This window comes from Artibeus jamaicensis, unplaced genomic scaffold, assembly GCF_021234435.1.
Source record: "Artibeus jamaicensis isolate MK-2021 breed Jamaican fruit bat unplaced genomic scaffold, CSHL_Jam_final scaffold_614, whole genome shotgun sequence".
NCBI classification, from domain to species: domain Eukaryota; kingdom Metazoa; phylum Chordata; class Mammalia; order Chiroptera; family Phyllostomidae; genus Artibeus; species Artibeus jamaicensis.
Window position 1 is genome coordinate 5,985,617 of NW_026522050.1, and position 17,931 is coordinate 6,003,547.

A 17,931-nucleotide genomic window follows, 5' to 3' on the forward strand; every position below is an offset into this window, starting at 1 on the left:
ACATTAAAGAAAAAAAAATAGGGATCATATCCCAACTCTCTTATAAGGCCAGTATAATCTGAATCTATAATATCCCAAAGCCATATATGGAAAGTAAATTATAGGTCAATCTCTCTCATGATAATAGATGGAAAAATCTTTTAAAAATATATTGCCAAATTAAACCCAGTTATATCTAAGAAGGGTTATACATTTTGATGTTGTATTTCTGAATTAATTTATGTATAAGTTCCAGGAATACAAACAAGATTCATTTAACATTTGAATATCAGTCAAAGCAATTGACCACATTTGCAGAATATAAATTTTTTTTAATTTATTTTTTTATTGATTATGCCATTACATTTGCTCTATTCCCCCCTCCCTTCCCCTCCACCCTGCATACCCCTCCCCCACCATTTCCCCCTTTAGTTCATGAACATGTGTCTCAAATTCTTTAGATTCTGTATTTTCCCCTACTATTCTTACCCTCCCCCCTATGTATTTTCTATCTACTGTCTATGCTACTTATTTTCTGTACCTTCCCCCCCTTCCCCTCCTCCCACTCCCCTGTTGCTAACCCTCCCTGAGATCTTCATTTCTATGGTTCTGCTCCTGATCTAGCTGTCCTTTTAGTTTGCTTTTGTTTTAGGTGTGGTTCTTAATAACTGTGAGTTTGCTGTCCTTTCACTGTTCATCTTTTTTATCTTCTTTTTCTTAGGTAAGTCCCTTTAACATTTCATATAATAAGGGCTTGGTGATGATGAACTCCTTGAATTTGGTCTTATCTGAGAAGCACTTTATCTGTCCTTCCATTCTAAATGAAAGTTTTGCTGGGTAGAGCAATCTTGGTTGTAGATCTTTGGTTTTCATGACTTGGAATACCTCTTTCCAGCCCCTTCTTGCCTGCAAGGTCTCTTTTGAGAAATCAGCTGACAGTCTGATGGGAACTCCTTTGTAGGTGACTGTCCCCTTAGCTCTTGCTGCTCCTAGGATTCTCTCCTTCATTTTAATCTTGGCTAATGTAATTATGATGTGCCTTGGTGTGTTCCTTCTTGAATCCAACTTCTTTGGGACTCTCTGAGCTTCCTGGATTTCTCGGAAGTCTATTTCCTTTGCCATCTTGGGGAAATTCTCCTTTATTATTTGTTCAAATAATTTTTCAACTGGTGGTTGTGCCTTTCCCCCTTCTGGTACCCCTATAATTCGGATGTTGGAACGTTTAAAGATGTCCTGGAGGTTCCTAAGCTTCTCCTCATTTTTCTGAATTCTTATTTCTTCATTCCTTTCTGTTTGATCATTTTTTTCTCCCTCTGGTTCTCTCCCTTGATTTGAGTCCCAATTTTCTTTCCATTACTATTGGTATCTTTTGTATCCCCATTCATTTCAATTAATTTAGCTTCCATATGTTTCTCTAATTTGTGACTAAAGTCAACCAGTTCTGTAAGGATCCTTATAACCAGTGTTTTGAACTGTGCATCTGAAAGACTGGCTATTTCTTCATCACTTAGGTCTATCGGTTCTGGGGCTCTGAGTTGTCCTAGAGCCATTTTTGGTCTATTCGTGCTGTTAAGTGAGCAGAGCGAAGCCTTAGTTGTTTACCAGGACGGGCGACCCAGGTCGCTGGTTTGTGACGCTGTGTGTGGGGGCGGGGTCAGAGGGGGAGCAATGGCGTTCCTCTCCGCTAGCCCAGCGCATCCAGTCACTCACACGCCTCGGGCTTGTAATTGTGCGAGCCTGCTGCACCGCGCGGTTTTCCCTTCTCACTGGTTTCTCCGCACGTAAATGCACGCGACCGACCGACCCACCGCGCCTCTTCCGTGTGTGCTCCGGCAGCCAGCTCGCTGGCGATCAGCGCCCTCGGTTGCCTGCGCACCGCGCACCGCCCCGGGAATTTTTTCTTGCTAGCCTGCTCCGCTGCTGGCCTCGCTCCTCGTACCGGTCCAGCCGAGTATCTAGTTGTCCTTTGGACTCCGTATTGTCGATTTTCCGTGTGGCTTGGTTGTAACTGCTGTTAAAAATAGTTGTTCTTAGATTTGGTTGTGCACAGAGGCGAGGTGTATCCTCCATCTACGTCTCCATCTTGGCGGAAGTCCTGCAGAATATAAATTGAAAAACTATATGATCACCTGGGTGAGAGAGAGGCCTGGCCTTTGCCTTCTGCTGCTGGGAGTTAATTTATGTCACACCTGATGCCAGGGTCTTTGTTTAGGGTGAGGTTGCCACACGTGCCAGTCTTAGAGTGAGGGATGACCACACCAAAAAGATCAACCATATGTCGTCAGGTGGGGGCTTTGGACCATGAGATATCAGTCAACCTGGAGGCTGAGTTCAGCCACCTGGGCAATTAGTGAATCAATCGTGCCTGCATTAAAAAGGTCCAATAAAATCTCTGGGCATTGAAACCCAGGTGACTCCCTGGTTGGCAATACCCTTGTCACACATCAGTACCGAGAGTAATACATCCTGAGGATCACAGAGCGTTGCATTTGAAACCCTTCCAGATTCTGGCCTTTTCATCTCTTCCTTTGGCCAATTAGAATTTGTATCTTTTTTATGTAATACACCATAACCTTGAGCATAAGTGTCCCATGTGTTCTGTGAGTCTTTCTAGAGAATTACATAGTCTGAGGGTAGTTTGGGAAGCCCCCTTGAATTTGGAGTTGGTGTCTGAAGCAAGGGTGGTCTTGTATGGACTCCTCTCTCTGACTTTGTGGTGGACCCAAACGCCCAGCTGTTGGTGTCAGAGTCTTGGACAGCCTTGTGTGGAGACTGTGTGCTCTTAACTGCCCTCTAACTGTGCCCTCTACTTGGCTGAACTCTCCCAGTTGGCTTTAAACACCTCACAGGAAAGGATATGGATACAGAGAGAGGTAAGGAAATGGTGCCAATAATTAATCTACTTTAAGTCCTTGTTTTTATACTTGAAAGTGATGATACATGACCAAGATACCATCAACAGGTGGAAAGAAAATTCTGTCAGAGTAGGTTGAAGGTCATCACTAGGAGAAAAATAAAGCCATTTCATGTTTCTTAGCCTGTTCCGGTTATTTCATAAATTTTCAGGGAGCCATCGTATGTGGATGTGCAGTAGAATGTGACAGTGAAAGGGATTTGAGGAAGATGGGTATGGAATCTGATGGTAGGTAAGATGGTCAAGATGCATAGGACACACCATACTCCAGCCCTACAGGGAACCCTTGTGGATCTCTCCAGAGTGTACCCACTATCTTCTCTAAGCCCTCTACAAATCTCTCTACTTCAGGGCTCCATCCCAGCTTCAGGAGTCTAGAAACTGAATTTTCTTCACACAAACAATTTATCTACCTTAAAAACAAGCCTCTATTTTGCATAATAATACCCCAGTGGAGCAGGAGACAAGAGCCTTCAACTACTTAAGAGAGGGGCCCACCCTTGACATCTTCACCTTGGAGTAGCATCCTCACTCCTGTTCATTCTAATTGGTTCTTCCAGTCATCAGACTCTGCCTCAGGGACCCCAAATACAGAGAAAGAAGCAGGTTTCTCTGATTCAGAGCAGAGATTTCAGTAGAATAAGAAGCTGAGATTCTGAGCACTGGGCTAAAGACTGATGGGAAAATGGAAGAATCCAGGCAGAGGGCCCACAGAGAGAGACCTGTAGCCAGGACAAAGCTATCAGTTGTCTCACAAACAAACTTGGTGCAGAGAGGACAGAATTCACTTCTGACCTTGCTCTCACCTTCCGGACATTCTCTTAATGTGCCTCATGTGCCAAGGGGCCTCATCTCCACTTCACCACACAAAATCACTAATGAGACAGAGCCTGCTATGGACTTGCCATGTGGGAAGTTACCCTGGTGCAAAAGCAGCCTCCCAGTGTACCACCAGGGAGGTTTGAGCAGAAAGTCTCGTGGACCAAGTCAAGATGCTCAAACCAAATGATTTATTAAATCAGTAACAAAAATACAAGGAGAAGCAAGGCAGGGAAAGAAAAATTTAGTAAACAGTTCAACCAAGGTGGAAGAGCCACATTACCTGGCATGGTCCTGCATTGCATGGTGTATGTGTGTGTGTGCACCTTCATTTCTCACTGTCACTTTCTCTGTCTTCCTCTCCCACATCAGCTTCCCTACTGACATATGGTCATGTGTAGGAGACCATTCTACGTGGCATGGGCCCAGCCCCCAGTGGCAAACATTTACTGCAGAGTAACTTCCTAAAACCCATGCTAAACTTTCCAAGGACAAGTGTAACTGGTTCAACCACTTTTGCCCTTTTCATTTGCAAATATCCCTCTTCTGTGATGTGATTAGTGACACTGACTCCTTTGTTTTCTGTAAAAGGTAACCACCTAAAGCAACCTGTGCATAGTAAATAAGGACCATCATGTAATGTGCCAAAAAACCCAGTAAAGGCCTGTCATAGCAGAAGCCACAGCTTTTGCTCCCCTTGAGAGAAAATCTATGCTGTCCCTTTTCCTCTACCAGACTCGGTAGTCCATGTGAATGTCTCATTTCATCCATAATGACGTGGACACTGTGGTCCGGTGTCCACATCAGTCATGGGAACATTGAGTTAAAATTAACAACAGGTGTCAGAGGATAGAAGTTACCCAGAGCCAACAGGTATTCTATCAGGAAGGTGAAGAAGCAAGTATGTCTTGTCATCAGCTCTAGCTCATCAGTAACTTACTAAGCAACCATGCCTTTTATCTGCATGTCTTGGGCATAGAACAAGTGAGACCGAAAATGGGCATCACCCGAGAGGGCCAATTTAAGACCTCATGAATGTTGAGTGCTTCATAAGTATGCACTGCTTTTTGGTCCTTTCATGCCTTCCTATAAATATTCATCACACATATTCTCTACGTGCTTTCTCACAAATTTCCTCTCTTTACAACTGAGTTATTCTTATTTTCTATGGTAGAATTGTTCTTAAATATTAATACAAACATGCATTACTGGTTTCTCTGTCAGAAAGAAGTATGTTCAACCTGATCCTCAAGATAAAGCAAAGAATCATCACCTCTCAGAGCCACTCAGGCATGACTCAGATGCCTGCAGCCAAACAGAAAAAAACAGGAACTAAAATCACAGAAGTTCACAAGGAAAAAGGGTGGGATATCTTTGGGGACAGGAGGAAGGTTCAGGAGCTGCTATAGCGAGAAAGAAAGGCTGGCCACCCAGGAAAGCACCCAAAGCCTGTGATAATGACAGGTCTGAGTTGAGACAAGCAATCAGTACAAATGGAGTGCTCAGGAGGTGACATTCACAAAGAATGCAGTGTGAATGAGGTCCCCCAAAGTTGAGAAAGACAACACTGAGCCAGAGTGGAGGGGAAAAGGAAGAGAAATGCAGGCAAAGAAGACCCAGGGGGGAGAGTGACATTTGGGAGCCAGGTTGCAGCCACCCACTTGGGATTCAGCAACAGGCTCCAGGACCTATGGCAAACAGAATCCAGTCTTGCAGGGACACAGTCTGGAGGGAAAGTAATAGAACGTTTGTGTTATCAAAGTCTGCTCTGAAGTGCAGAGCAGGAATCTCATCAAGGACGTGATGCTGTGGCACAGATTATGATGTTGAATCTGCTTATGCCTCTCCTGCAAAATATTTTGGATTATTTCTCTAAGTAATTCTAAGACAAATGAACTCCTAAAGGCTGGGAGCTATAGGAAGTGGAAACAAAGATCAAAGGCCAGGAGATCCTGACTTTGTTGTTCAGGGTAAAAGAGGGAGAGAGAGAGGCAGAGAAACATTGATATGAGAGAGAAACACTGATCAATTACCCTTTGCACACACACCAACTGGGGACCTAGCCCAGGCATGTGACCCAACCAGGTTTCAAACCAGTGACCCTTCGCTTTGTGGGACAATGCCCAGCCAACTGACCACACCAGTCAGAATATATCCGGGCTTTGGTCTAGACTCAGTCACTTATCAGCTATGACCTTGGACCGATCATGTCACTTACTAATGTATTATCCTTGAATCATTTTGAACTGAGTCTTCTTGGCTCCACCTGGCTCCACAGTCCATGCTCTACTCTAGTGCCTAAAACCCGTTACAGAAATGTAAGTGACAAGCTTACATTTCTAATGCTTCCCCAACAAATCTGAAGAGTTGCTCCCGTATTTCCCACTAGGCCCTAACTCTCTACTAATCCCATAGTCTTTCCTCAGGAGTTTCCCATTTCTTTAGAACACCTGAAAGGCAATGTGGAAATGGGATAGAAGGGGCAGAAAAAATTAGGAAATGAAAGGGCTCCTGGTGTCACTGCATTGGCCCCATCCGTCTTGCCACCAAAAAAAATCCCAATTGCCTAAACCAATTACCTCTCCTTTGACCCCTTCCTGGGTCCCCTCTTATTGCTAGCACACAGTTCTCTTTGTGAGTCAACACAAATAATGAATTCACCCCTTATTCCAAGGCAAGTCCAGGCTGGTTTCAAGAGACCACCTTCTTACACCATATACAAAAAATATACTCAAAATGGATTAAAAACATAAATGTAAGACTCAAAATGATAAAACTCCTAGAAAAAAACATAGGCAATAAATTTCTGATATCTCTTTCTCAGCAAATTTTCTTCTGCTGTATCTCCTCAGGCAAGAGAAACAAAAGAAAAAATAAACAAATGGGACTACATCAAACTAAAAAGTTTTCACACAGCAAAGGAAACCATCAACAACAACAAAAAACTTACTGAATGAAAAAAGATATTTGCCAATAATACATCTGCTAAAAGGTTAGTATGCAAAATTTATAAAGAACTCACACAACTCAACACCAAAACACCAATCAAAAATGGGCAAAGGACCTGAATAGACATTTCTCCAAAGAGGACATTCAGGTGACCAACAAACATGAAAATATGCTCAATATCACTAATCATCAGAGAAGTGCAAATTAAAACCACAATGAGATATCACCTCACACCTCTCAGAATGACTCTCATCAGTAAAACATGTTGAGTGAGATGTGGAGAAAAGAGAGCCCTCGTGCACTCTTGGTGGGAACACAGACTGGTACAGCCACTGTGGAAAACAGAATAAAATTTCCTCAAAAAAATTAACAGTTAAAGTGTTTCATAACCCAGTGATTCCACCTCTAGGTACATATTCAAAGAAACCCAAAACACTAATATGCACCCTTATGTTCATTTCAACATTATTTACAAGAGCCAAGATACAGAAGCCACCCAAGTGCCCATCAATATGTAAGTTAATAAAAAGTGATGGTACATATATACAATGCAATATTACTTGGCCATAAAAAAGAATGAAATCTTACCATTTGTGATAGCATAGATGAAACTAGCAGGTATTATGCTAAGTGAAATGAGTCATAAAAGGACAAATGCCATACAATTTCACTTATGTGTGGAATCTAAAAACAAAATAAATGAACAAACAGACTCAGATAAAAATAACAGGCTGGGACTTCCGGCCAAGATGCAAGCGTAGGTAGACATACTGTGCCTCCTTGCACAACCAAAATAAGGACAACAATAATTTAAAAATAAAAAACAACCAGTACTGACAGAAAATTGAACTCTATAGAAGTCCAACAACTGAGAAGTTAAAGTAGACACATTCATCCAGACTGGTAGGAGGGGCGGAGTTGGGCAGCCAGGACAGAGAGGTCTCACAGCAAAGCAGCGGCTGGCAGACCCCTGGAGTGCAAGGCAGCAGCTGGTGGACCCAGCAAGGTGGCAGATTGTGGAATGGGGAGCAGTGTGCAAGGCAGCTAGGGGACCAGGTGGTCCCACATTCATACACAGATAAACCAGGCAAAACTGGGGAACGAGACAGACCACACAACCCAGGGTCCAATCGCAGGGAAATAAAGCCTCAAACCACCAATTGAAAACACCTGTGGGGATTAAGGTGCTGGGAGAGACTCCCAGCCTCACAGGAGAGTTTGTTGGAGAGACCCACAGGGTCCTAGAATGTACACAAGCCCACCCACACGGGAATCCACACCAGAAGGGCCAAATTTGCTTGTGGGAAGTGGGAGAAGTGACTGAAATCCAGCAGAGAGCAAAGCAAGTTCCATTGTTTCTTCACAGACCACTGCCCCTCATACAGCACCACAACCCAGTGACTGGGTTGCCCGGCCCTGGTGAACACCTAAGGCTCTGCCTCTCACTATGCAACAGATGCATCAAGACAAAAAGAAAAAAAAAATGGCCCTAACGAAAGAACAGATCAAAGCTCCAGAAAAAATACAAATAAGTGACAAGGAGGTAGCCTACCTATCAGATGCACAGTTTAAAACACTGGTAATCAGGATACTCACAGAATTGGTCTGTGGTTGAATTGGTCACAGGTTGAACTTGGTCACAAATTATATGCAAAAATGAAGGCTACACTAAGTAAAATAAAGGAAAATGTACAGGGAACCAATAGTGATGGGAAGGAAACTGGGACTCAAATCAATGGTGTGGACCAGAAGGAAGAAAGAAACGTCCAACCAGAAAAGAATGAAAAAACAAGAATTCAAAAAAAATGAGGAGAGGCTTAGGAACATTTCTAAATGAACATTCGGACATGTAACATCCAAATTATAGGGGTACCAGAGGGGAAGAGGAAGAACAAGAAATTGAAAACTTATTTGAACAAATAACAAAGGAGAACTTCCCCAACCTGGCAAAGGAAATAGACTTCCAGGAAATCCAGGAAGCTCAGAGAGTCCCAAAGAAGTTGGACCCAAGAAGAAACACACCAAGGCACATCATCATTACATTAACCAAGATTAAAGATAAGGAGAGAATCCTAGAAGCAGCAAGAGTTAAGGAGGCAGTTACCCACAAAGGAGTTCCCATCAGACTGTCAGTGGATTTCTCAAAAGAGGCTTTACAAGCAAGAAGGGGCTGGAAAAAAGTATTCCAAGTCATGAAAGGCAAAGACCTACATCCAAGATTGCTCTATCCAGCAAAGCTTTCATTTAGAATGGAAGGGCAGGTAAAGTGCTTCTCAGATAAAGTCAAGTTCAAGGAGTTCATCATCACCAAGCCCTTATTATATGAAATGTTAAAGGGACTTATCTAAGAAAAAGAAGATAAAAAAGATGAACAGTGAAAGGACAGCAAACTCACAATTATTAACAACCACACCTAAAACAAAAACAAAAGGAAACTAAGCAAACAACTAGAATAGGAACAGAACCACAGAAATGGAGATCATATGAAGGGTTAGCAACAAGGGAGTGGGAGGAGGAGAGGGGGGAAAGGTACAGAAAATAAGTAGCAGAGACAGTAGGTCGAAAATAGACAGGGGGAGGGCAAGAATAGTATGGGCAATGTAGAAGCCAGAGAACTTATAAGTATGACACATGGACATGAACTAAAGGCGGGGAATGTGGGTGGAAGGGGGTGTGCAGGGTGGAGGGGAATGAAGGGGGGAAATGGGACAACTGTAATAGCATAATCAATAAAATATATTTTTTTTTAAAAAACAGGTTGATGGTGCCAGAGAAGAGGGGTTTGGGCAACTGGATGCAAAAAGCAAAGGGATTAAAAAGTACAAACTGGTAGTTACAAAATAGTCGCAGGGATGTAAAGCGTAGCATAGGCAATATAGTCCATAACATTGTAATGACTGTGTGTGGTGCTAGGTGAGTACTGGAAATATTAGGGGGAACACTTTGTAAACTATACAATTCTCGAAACTTCATGCCATATACCTGAAACTAATACAAAATAATATTGAATGTAAACTGTAATTTTAATCATTTTTAATTTCTAAATAGAAAAACAAAAAGAATGGACAAGTAGTGATTCACTGATTCAATCAAAGATTAGGAGCTTGGAGAGGTAATATTGCTTAAAGTAGCCAAGGAAGACGATCCATGTAAGATGTGTTTTAGTCTTGCTTTTTGGGTGAAATCTGAACCTTCTTGGCCACACGAATGAACTTACATACTGATGAAAGATATATTGATGAGGTAATAAAGGTAGCCAAAACAGAAAGCAAAATGCCCTCAGTAACCTTGGGCAAAGAATATAAAACTGAAACTCATAGACACAGACAACAGTATGGTGGTTACCAGAGGGAAGGGGGGGTGGGGAGGTAGTAAAGAGTAAAGGATGCCAAATATAGGGTGACTAAAGAGTATTTGACTTTGGGGTGTTGGGGACACAATGCAATATACACATCAGGTACTGTAGAAATGTACACTCAGAACCTATATACCTTATTTTGCCATATATAATGCACACTCACGTTTTTTGGCCCAAACTTTAAGGAAGAAAATCTTTTGTTTAAATTTTTTAATTAATTTTCTTATTGATTTTATATTTAGATACTTGTTTTTTGTATTATAAAGGAATTTTTATATTTCTTTTTGAACACATTATGGTACAAGAAATTTTATGTAACAAATAACTACAAAACACAAGAAAAATAAAAGGTTTTTCAGGTACTACCCAGGTATAATGCACATCCTTATTTTTCCCTCAGAAATTTGAGGGGAAACTGCTCATTATACACAGTAAAATATGGCAATCATTTTTTAATTTTCATTGTTTATGTTGTTAGAGTGGTTCCTGCTTTTCTTCCCTTTCCTCACCTCCACCCAGCCCTGCCCTCTCCCCTCCTCAAGCCAATCCCCATATTGTTGTCCATGTCCACAGGTTGTGCTAACCAATGTCACCCCAATAAATTTAATTTTTTAATTTACAAAATAAAATAAATAATAAATTGCCAACTAATAATTCTTCAACAGACAACCAGAAAACCTGTTGCTCAACCAAGGCTAAATTGATTAGACCTACTGAAGTAGAAAGAATACAGGTCTTGGTGGTAGTGTCTCAGAAGGAAGAAATTAATGGAAGATATTTATAGGGTTTTCGGAGCTGGACTTAGTGGTTTAAGGTAAATCTTTCAAAGCAGAGAGCAGATTAGGACTGGACAAAGTTGTGACATTATAGTTCAGGTCTGGCAGATACTGGAAAAAGCCTGAAAGTAAACCTTGATAAGTAAACTATGGTTTGTTGAGAAAATTGTTTGTCCAGGTGAGTAATCTATTTTCCTGATAGGAGAGCTGCTTGCGCAGAGGACAAACTATTTATTCAGATAAATTGGCTTGCAGGAATTTCTCGAAGCAAACAAGGCAGCTATTCATTGGTTTATAGTCATATCTTCCTAGGCCTGAACTTCCTGGACAATTTGTTAAGTCATGTGGCCACAGGAAGCGTCTGCTCTCCGTCCCAGTAGTTATGTGGGTGTAGATGAACTGGCTTCTCTTCTCAGAAGGGAGGAGGCTATTGCATGCTCCTACGTAGAGAACTGACACAATGAGCCAGGCGTTTGCATCAGGCAACGTGTGCAGGCTGGAATGCAGTGGGGAAGGTCAGAGGACTCCGCATAGTTTCGCTTCTGCAGGAGAGATTCAGCAGGTCTCTCCCAAGTGAATAAACCCCTTTTACCTGCAGGAATCATGAGCAATCCATTCTCTCATGTGCTGAGACTCTTTCCCAGATCAGTAGTCTGGGAACTAAATTTCTTTAAACCAAACAAGTCATTTCCCTAGCAAGGCCCTTTATTTCCCCTGGGATTGCAGAACCCCAGGTTCCAGGCTGCCCAAGGAAAGAGCCAATGTCTTCCTTCCTGGCAAGGGAAAGGCACTCCCTACACACCCCACTCTCCCTGGAATTGGCCCTCCAGGCCCCATACCTGGGGGTTGTGTGTCAGAGGGTTATTTATAACAGTGAAAAGGTAAAAATACTTTTGTCAACCAAAAAGGACCAATTAAGTAAATGATGGTACACATACACAACAAAACAATATTCAGTCAGTAAATACAATGACGTGGGCTATTACTTATTAACTGATGCTTTCATTTAGTGAGAAAGCAAGTGACTGAATAGCTTGTGTAGTATGACTCTATTTATGAGGGCATTGAGAGACTTATAACAAGAGCCCTCACCAATTCCCATGTTCTGCGGAGGTGGGATTTCAGGTGACATTTTACTTTCTTCTTGGCTCTTTTCTGTGTTGCTTAAAAATTTGACAATCAGCATGTGTTATTTTTACAGAGATAATAAAGCTCTTTTGTAGAAAGGAAGAATTATGTTGTTTTTGAGGTAGAGAGATGTATTTTCAGTATTGTTAAGTGAATAAAGAGATTATGGTATAATCCTGTTATTGTCTATATATAGAAAAAAACCATCAATCAAGTTTCCCAGGAACATTTTGAAGATCAAAGTTAATAACAACTCAGGAAGCCACATCTAGACCTTCAGTGTTGATGTCATTAGCACTTCCAGTCCCTTCCTGTGAAACACAGGGATCGTGTTGACGTGTGTCCCTAGGTACATTTTGGCCTTGAGGGCCTTTTGAGTCTCAATAATATGAAGAAAACAAAGCCACAAGGGATGGACCCTGTAAGTGAAGAGGGTTGGTTCTGGCACTTGGTGGAGAATCCCTGCGCCCCAGGGGACTCCCAGGCCACCCTCAGCAAGATCTCTCCAGTATCCCCTAGAGACAGCCAGCAGTCCAGGTCGTTACATGGGAGAACCAGTCATAAATTTCCACTGGCACATTTCTGAGCTCTAGGGGTAAGGATAAAAAAAAGACAAATGAATCTTAAGACAGGAGCCTTTCCAGCAATTAGGAATCTCTTGGCTTTGTTCATGACTGTCTGAGAAGTTCTCTTAAGAAAGCTGGTCAGAGACAATCAAAGAAAAAGGGAAAGAGACACCTGCAACAAGGTTCCAAAACCAAGGCTCATGGATGGACAGTCTCTGCTAAACCACAGGTAAGTGGGCCAAGGGCTGGAACCCTGTCACCAGTGAGGACTTAAGCTCGATTATCCCCTCTTCCTCCTAAGTCATGCTCCGCAGACTCAAGATCTGATCATCAACTCCAGCGCCTAGGTGAATGAGGAAAAAAATCAGAGCATTGAAGCAGTGTGCAGTGAGTTTGAAATTGATTTTCTCAGGATCCTACCCCGAGAGCTAATAATGTCTTTTATAGCTCACACTCTGCCTGGTATATCCTACCCTCTCTTAGCTTCAACTACGAGCTTTATCTTGTACACCAGAGACCTTGGAGTTCACCCTGACTGCTTGCTCTCCTCCTCATGCTGGCATCACCTGTCCATCACCAAATCCTGACATATATACAGCCTAACATCTCTCAGATCTATTTCCCTCTGCTTCCCCTAGCCCCACTCTAGTTTAAGCTATGAATCCTTCCTGGGTGGCTTCAATATCCTCCCTGAAGATCTCCCCCATCCACTTGACCCTTCTCCAATCATTTCTCCACAATACATTCAGAGTGATCTTATCAAAAAGCAGATATGACCCTGTCATCCCCCCCTGGAGAAAAATTTTTAATGGGATCCCATAAGAAACAAATTCCTTAACATGGCCCAAGGTATTAAACAATAAAAGTGTAATCTCTAAAACCTGACCACCCAAGGTGAGTCTTTGGGCAAGTTGCTTAAGTACTTTGTGCATCAGTTTCTTCATATTCAGAATAGAGATTTCAGCTGGACACCTTATAAGATTGTTGAGAGGATTAAATGACATTTAAGGTGTTAGGAAGTGTCGGACACAGCAAGCCCTCAAAAAGTGTTTCAAAGCACTGCCTGCCTGCTGGCCTGAGCTCACGCACCCTCCCTTTGCTCTCTACCCACACTGGCCTTTACTCAGCTCCTGCTCCTCATTAAGTTCTCTCACACCTCAGGACCCTTGTACAAATTGTTTCATTCTCTCCTATGGAAAACTCCTCCTGAGGAAAATCTACCTTGACCTCACTGAGTCAAAGTTTTTGGCTCATAGTATTCAGTACCTCTACTTGGAGCTACTGTTTCAGGTGTAGTTTTTCAGTAAGTTGTGTGATTACCTCATTAGTGTTTGTCTCCCCCTCTAAACTCTAAACTCCCCACGACTGTTCCAAACCATCAGAACCTATGCTCAGCTAATCACAACAGATGTCTGGCCAATCAGAGCAGACCCCGGCCAATATCCCATACAAGAGCTATCTACCTGGTTAGCCATCTAGAATAGCCACCTCAATTATTTGAAAACCTAAAGGGTGAGCATCCTCAGAAGAAAATTCTTGGGGGCATGACAACAGCTGAGAGAACTTCCATAAACATGAGAACCTCTCTGGGGAGCTGAGGGAAGAGACGTATGGACTTTCTGACCTGTGCTCTCTGGTCAGAGCCCTCACCTCCAATACTGACTTAAAACTGTGTCCTGCGCTGGACCCCAAAGCCACAAATCTGGCATGTCTTACAGTCCTCAGTTGTTTCTAGATAAAACATAAGTCTTGCTGAGCCAGAGTTTTCGTGTTTACTATAGCTTCCTGTTCTCCCAAATATTTTTCTTAATTAGTAGTAAACAATAACACAGACTTTATTTTAATTTGTTTTACTTCATTTTCTCTCCCAGGATTATTAGCTCTGTCAGTAGAGAGAGATCAGGAAATCCCAGTCTCCTGACAACTGCTTAAGAGGCCACCATCAAAGCATCATAGCCTCAGTGCCAGGAGCATCTCCAACTGGGTATATTAGTGCTTAAGGCTGCTGTAACAACGCACCACAAACTGGTTCAAAATACGAGAAATTTATTCCCTCATTGTTCTGGAAACTCCAAGTCCAAACTCAAGGTGTTGGCAGGGCCATGCTCCCTCAGAAGCCTCTTTCCACTTGGGAAGGCCCAGGCATTGTTTGGCGTGTGGCATCATAACTCCAGTCTCTGCCTCTGTCCCTCGTATGGCCACCGTGCCTCTGTATCTGTATCTTCACATGGCATGCTCCTCCCTGGATCTCCACTGTTTTTCTTTTTCTTTTTTTTTTTTTAAGATTGTATGTATTTATTTTTAGACCAAGGGGAAGGGAGGGAAGAAGAGAGGGAGAGGAACATCAACGTGTGAGAGACACATCAGCCTGTTGCCTCTCACATGCCCCCAACTGGGGACCTGGCCTGCAACCTAGGCATGTGCCCTGACTGGGAATTGAACTGGCAAACTTTTGGTTCCCAGGCCAGCACTCAATCCATTGAGCTACACCAGCCAGGGCATCTCCATTGTCTCTTCTTATAAGAACGCCAGTCATATAGAATTAAGGACCCACCCTAATTGAGTGTGACCTCATTTTAACATCATTAGTTCTGCAAAGACTGTATTTCTAAATAAGGTCACATTCACAGGTACCTGGGTTAGGATTTCAACATATCTTTTTGGAAGAAACAAATCAACCCACAACACTGGGAAAAATTATTTCTCTACTGAGTCCTCTTACGTTGTGTCAATGTTAGTCCTGACTTCCCGTGTCCCTGGCCTCTGGGCTGACACTGTTGGAGACTTTGCCCAGAAATATGGTTGAAATTTATCCTTTCATATACTCCCTCTCTGGGCCAACATGCCAGACTGCCAACACTCGCTAACAATGCCAGGTCCCCATGGAACAGAAAATTTGTTGACAGAAAGTGATTAAACTATAAAAGCTTATGTTTATTAAAAAGAACTGGGTTTTTTTAGTTAGAAAGATTTTTCTCCTTTTTATTGAATTTATTAGGGTGATACTGGTTAACAAAATTGTACAGGTTTGAGGTGCACAGTTTGGCAACACATCGTCTGTACACTGTATTGTGTGCTCACCACCCCAAGTCAAGTCTCTGTCCCTCACCATTTATACCTCCTATGCCCTCCTCCACCACCCCCTCTCTCCCCAGCAATCACCACACTCTTGTAGAATGGACTGGGTTCTGATCCCACTTTCCTAATGTGCTAGCTCTCTTACCTTGGGCAAGTTGATAATCTCACCAAATATAAATGGGCATAATACTTAAATGAGACATTGTGTATGAAGTTTCAAACTGTTTAGCTGTTTAGGAAATGAGTTAACACATGACGCACAGTAGGTGTTTAATTCATGACAGTGTCTCCTGCCCACATCCCCTAGCACTGCCCACTCTGGAGGAACTAAAAGGGTGACAGCCAGAGAGAAAGGGGATTTGAGGGGAGGTAGAGGTGGGCAAAGGGGGGAAACGGGGATGAAAGAGACTTTGCTTGGGGTGATAGGCACACACTGCAGTGTGCAGATGATGTTTTATTGAGTTGTACACTTGAAACTTTTATGTTTTGCAAGCCAATGTCATTCAATAAATTCAATTAAAAAATATAGTAATATGAATAATAAGAAAAAAGAGGGGGGCTTTGGGAACTGACCCCAGATCTGCCTCTAAAGTACAAACATGTCTTATCCGGTCTCTCTCAGTGACACGTGCACCACAATTGAGAACTGCACCCAGGTCACCTGGTTCCTCCTGCTGGGGCTCACAGACCAGGAAGGGCTCAAGGGCACCCTCTTCATACTCTTCTTGTTCATTTACTCAATCACCCTTGTGGGCAACCTGGGCATGATTATCTTGATCCATATGGAGCCACAGCTCCACACACCCATGTACTTCTTCCTGAGCATTCTCTCCTTCACAGACGCCTCTTTATCCACCACAAACACCACCCTGCTGCTGGAGAACTTCATCATCCCAGGCCAGTCCATCTCCTTTGCTGGCTGTGTGGCCCAGATGGCCCTCATGCTTCTCCAAGGTACTGCTGAGTGTTTGTTCCTGGCCATCATGGCCTATGATCGCTTCATTGCCATCTGTCACCCTCTTCTCTACCATTCCATCATGTCCCATCGTCTGCGTGTCCAACTGGTGGCAGCCACCTATACAGCTTCTGTTGCCAGTTCAGCTTTGCTAACTGGTTGTGTCTTCAAGCTGCCCTACTGTGGCCCCAATGTCATTAATCACTATTTCTGTGACATCCCCCCTGTGCTTCAACTTGCTTGTGCAGACACTACTGAGGTTGAAGCCATCATCCCCTCATCTTCTGCCCTGATTTTCCTCTTTACTGTCACGATCATCCTGGTCTCCTATGCCTACATCCTGGTGACTGTCTGCAGAATGCATTCCCTGGAGGCTCAGAGCAAAGCGCTCTCCACCTGCACCTCCCACCTCACCGTCATCTGCCTTTTGTATGGCACACTCATCTTCATGTACACTCAGCCAAACTCACAAAATTCCCTGGAACAGATCTGTCCTCTACAGTGTGATCATCCCTATGCTGAACCCTCTGATCTATAGCCTGAGAAATAAAGATGTGAAGTCTGCTTTTAAAAGGAGATACCTTGGCAAGCTACCTTCTTAACCAAGTGTGGTAGCCACAACATAATGTATGGATAATATTAGCCCATAGAGAGAGTGAGATATGTGCCAGCAGTATTTTAAATGCTTTACACTTGTCAACACACTTAATCTTCATAATCATATGAAATAGGTGTTACTATTACCACTCAGGGATCTGAGGCACAGAGAGGCTGAGTAACTGGCCCAAGATCACACAGCTAATAAGAGGCAGAGGCAGAATGTAGATCCAGGCAGTCTTGCTCCAGAAGCCATGTTCTGAACCAATACACTGTATTGCCTCTTTCTGATGCCTGCACCTCACAGATAGACAATGGGCACTGCTGTTCTTAAGTTCCTTATATCAGAAGGAAGAACTGGGTAATGGAAGTATAAAGAGGTATGGGAGGGACCATGGGCTCTGGGGGGCACAGCTGAGTTCATGCAGCCTCTGAGCAACCCTCTCTATCAGCATGTGTGTGATGTCAAGTCAAGGTACACAACTCCCAATTCTTTTTTTAAGATTTATTTATCTTTAGAGAGAGAGGAAGGGAAGAAGAGAGAGGGGGAGAGGAACATCTGTGTTTGGTTGCCTCTCATGTGCTCCCCACTGGGGACCTGGCCCACAACCCAGGCATGTGCCCCAACTGGGAATTGAACCAGCAACCCTTTGGTTTCCAGGTCTGTGCTCAATCCAGTGAGCTACACCAGCCAGGGCACAACCCCCGATTCTTGATCCTCCCAAGTGAAAACAGGCCTTAACACCCATCTCAGCTGATCATTATAAGGTCCCCATGAGGTAAAGGGAGGTCACACAGGGTCTGGCACAAAC

At 43.1% G+C, this 17,931-nt stretch overlaps 1 protein-coding gene across 1 annotated transcript; it reads left to right on the forward strand.

Annotated features, from left to right (window-relative positions):
* Nucleotides 1–11,915: 11,915 nt before the first annotated feature.
* Nucleotides 11,916–17,060, forward strand: LOC119062324 (olfactory receptor 8U9). Its single transcript, XM_053659195.1, has 2 exons — nucleotides 11,916–12,718; nucleotides 16,190–17,060. The coding sequence occupies exons 1-2, from the start codon at nucleotides 12,690–12,692 to the stop codon at nucleotides 17,058–17,060; spliced, it is 900 nt and encodes a 299-aa protein (XP_053515170.1). The 5' UTR covers nucleotides 11,916–12,689.
* Nucleotides 17,061–17,931: the final 871 nt, after the last annotated feature.

Bases quoted from the DNA above. Each gene is read 5' to 3' on its own strand.
- LOC119062324 (XM_053659195.1), top strand. From the start codon at position 12,690: ATGGATGGACAGTCTCTGCTAAACCACAG. The intron at 12,719-16,189 runs GTAAGTGGGCCA...GGTCTCTCTCAG, and splicing joins CAGTCTCTGCTAAACCACAG to TGACACGTGCACCACAATTG.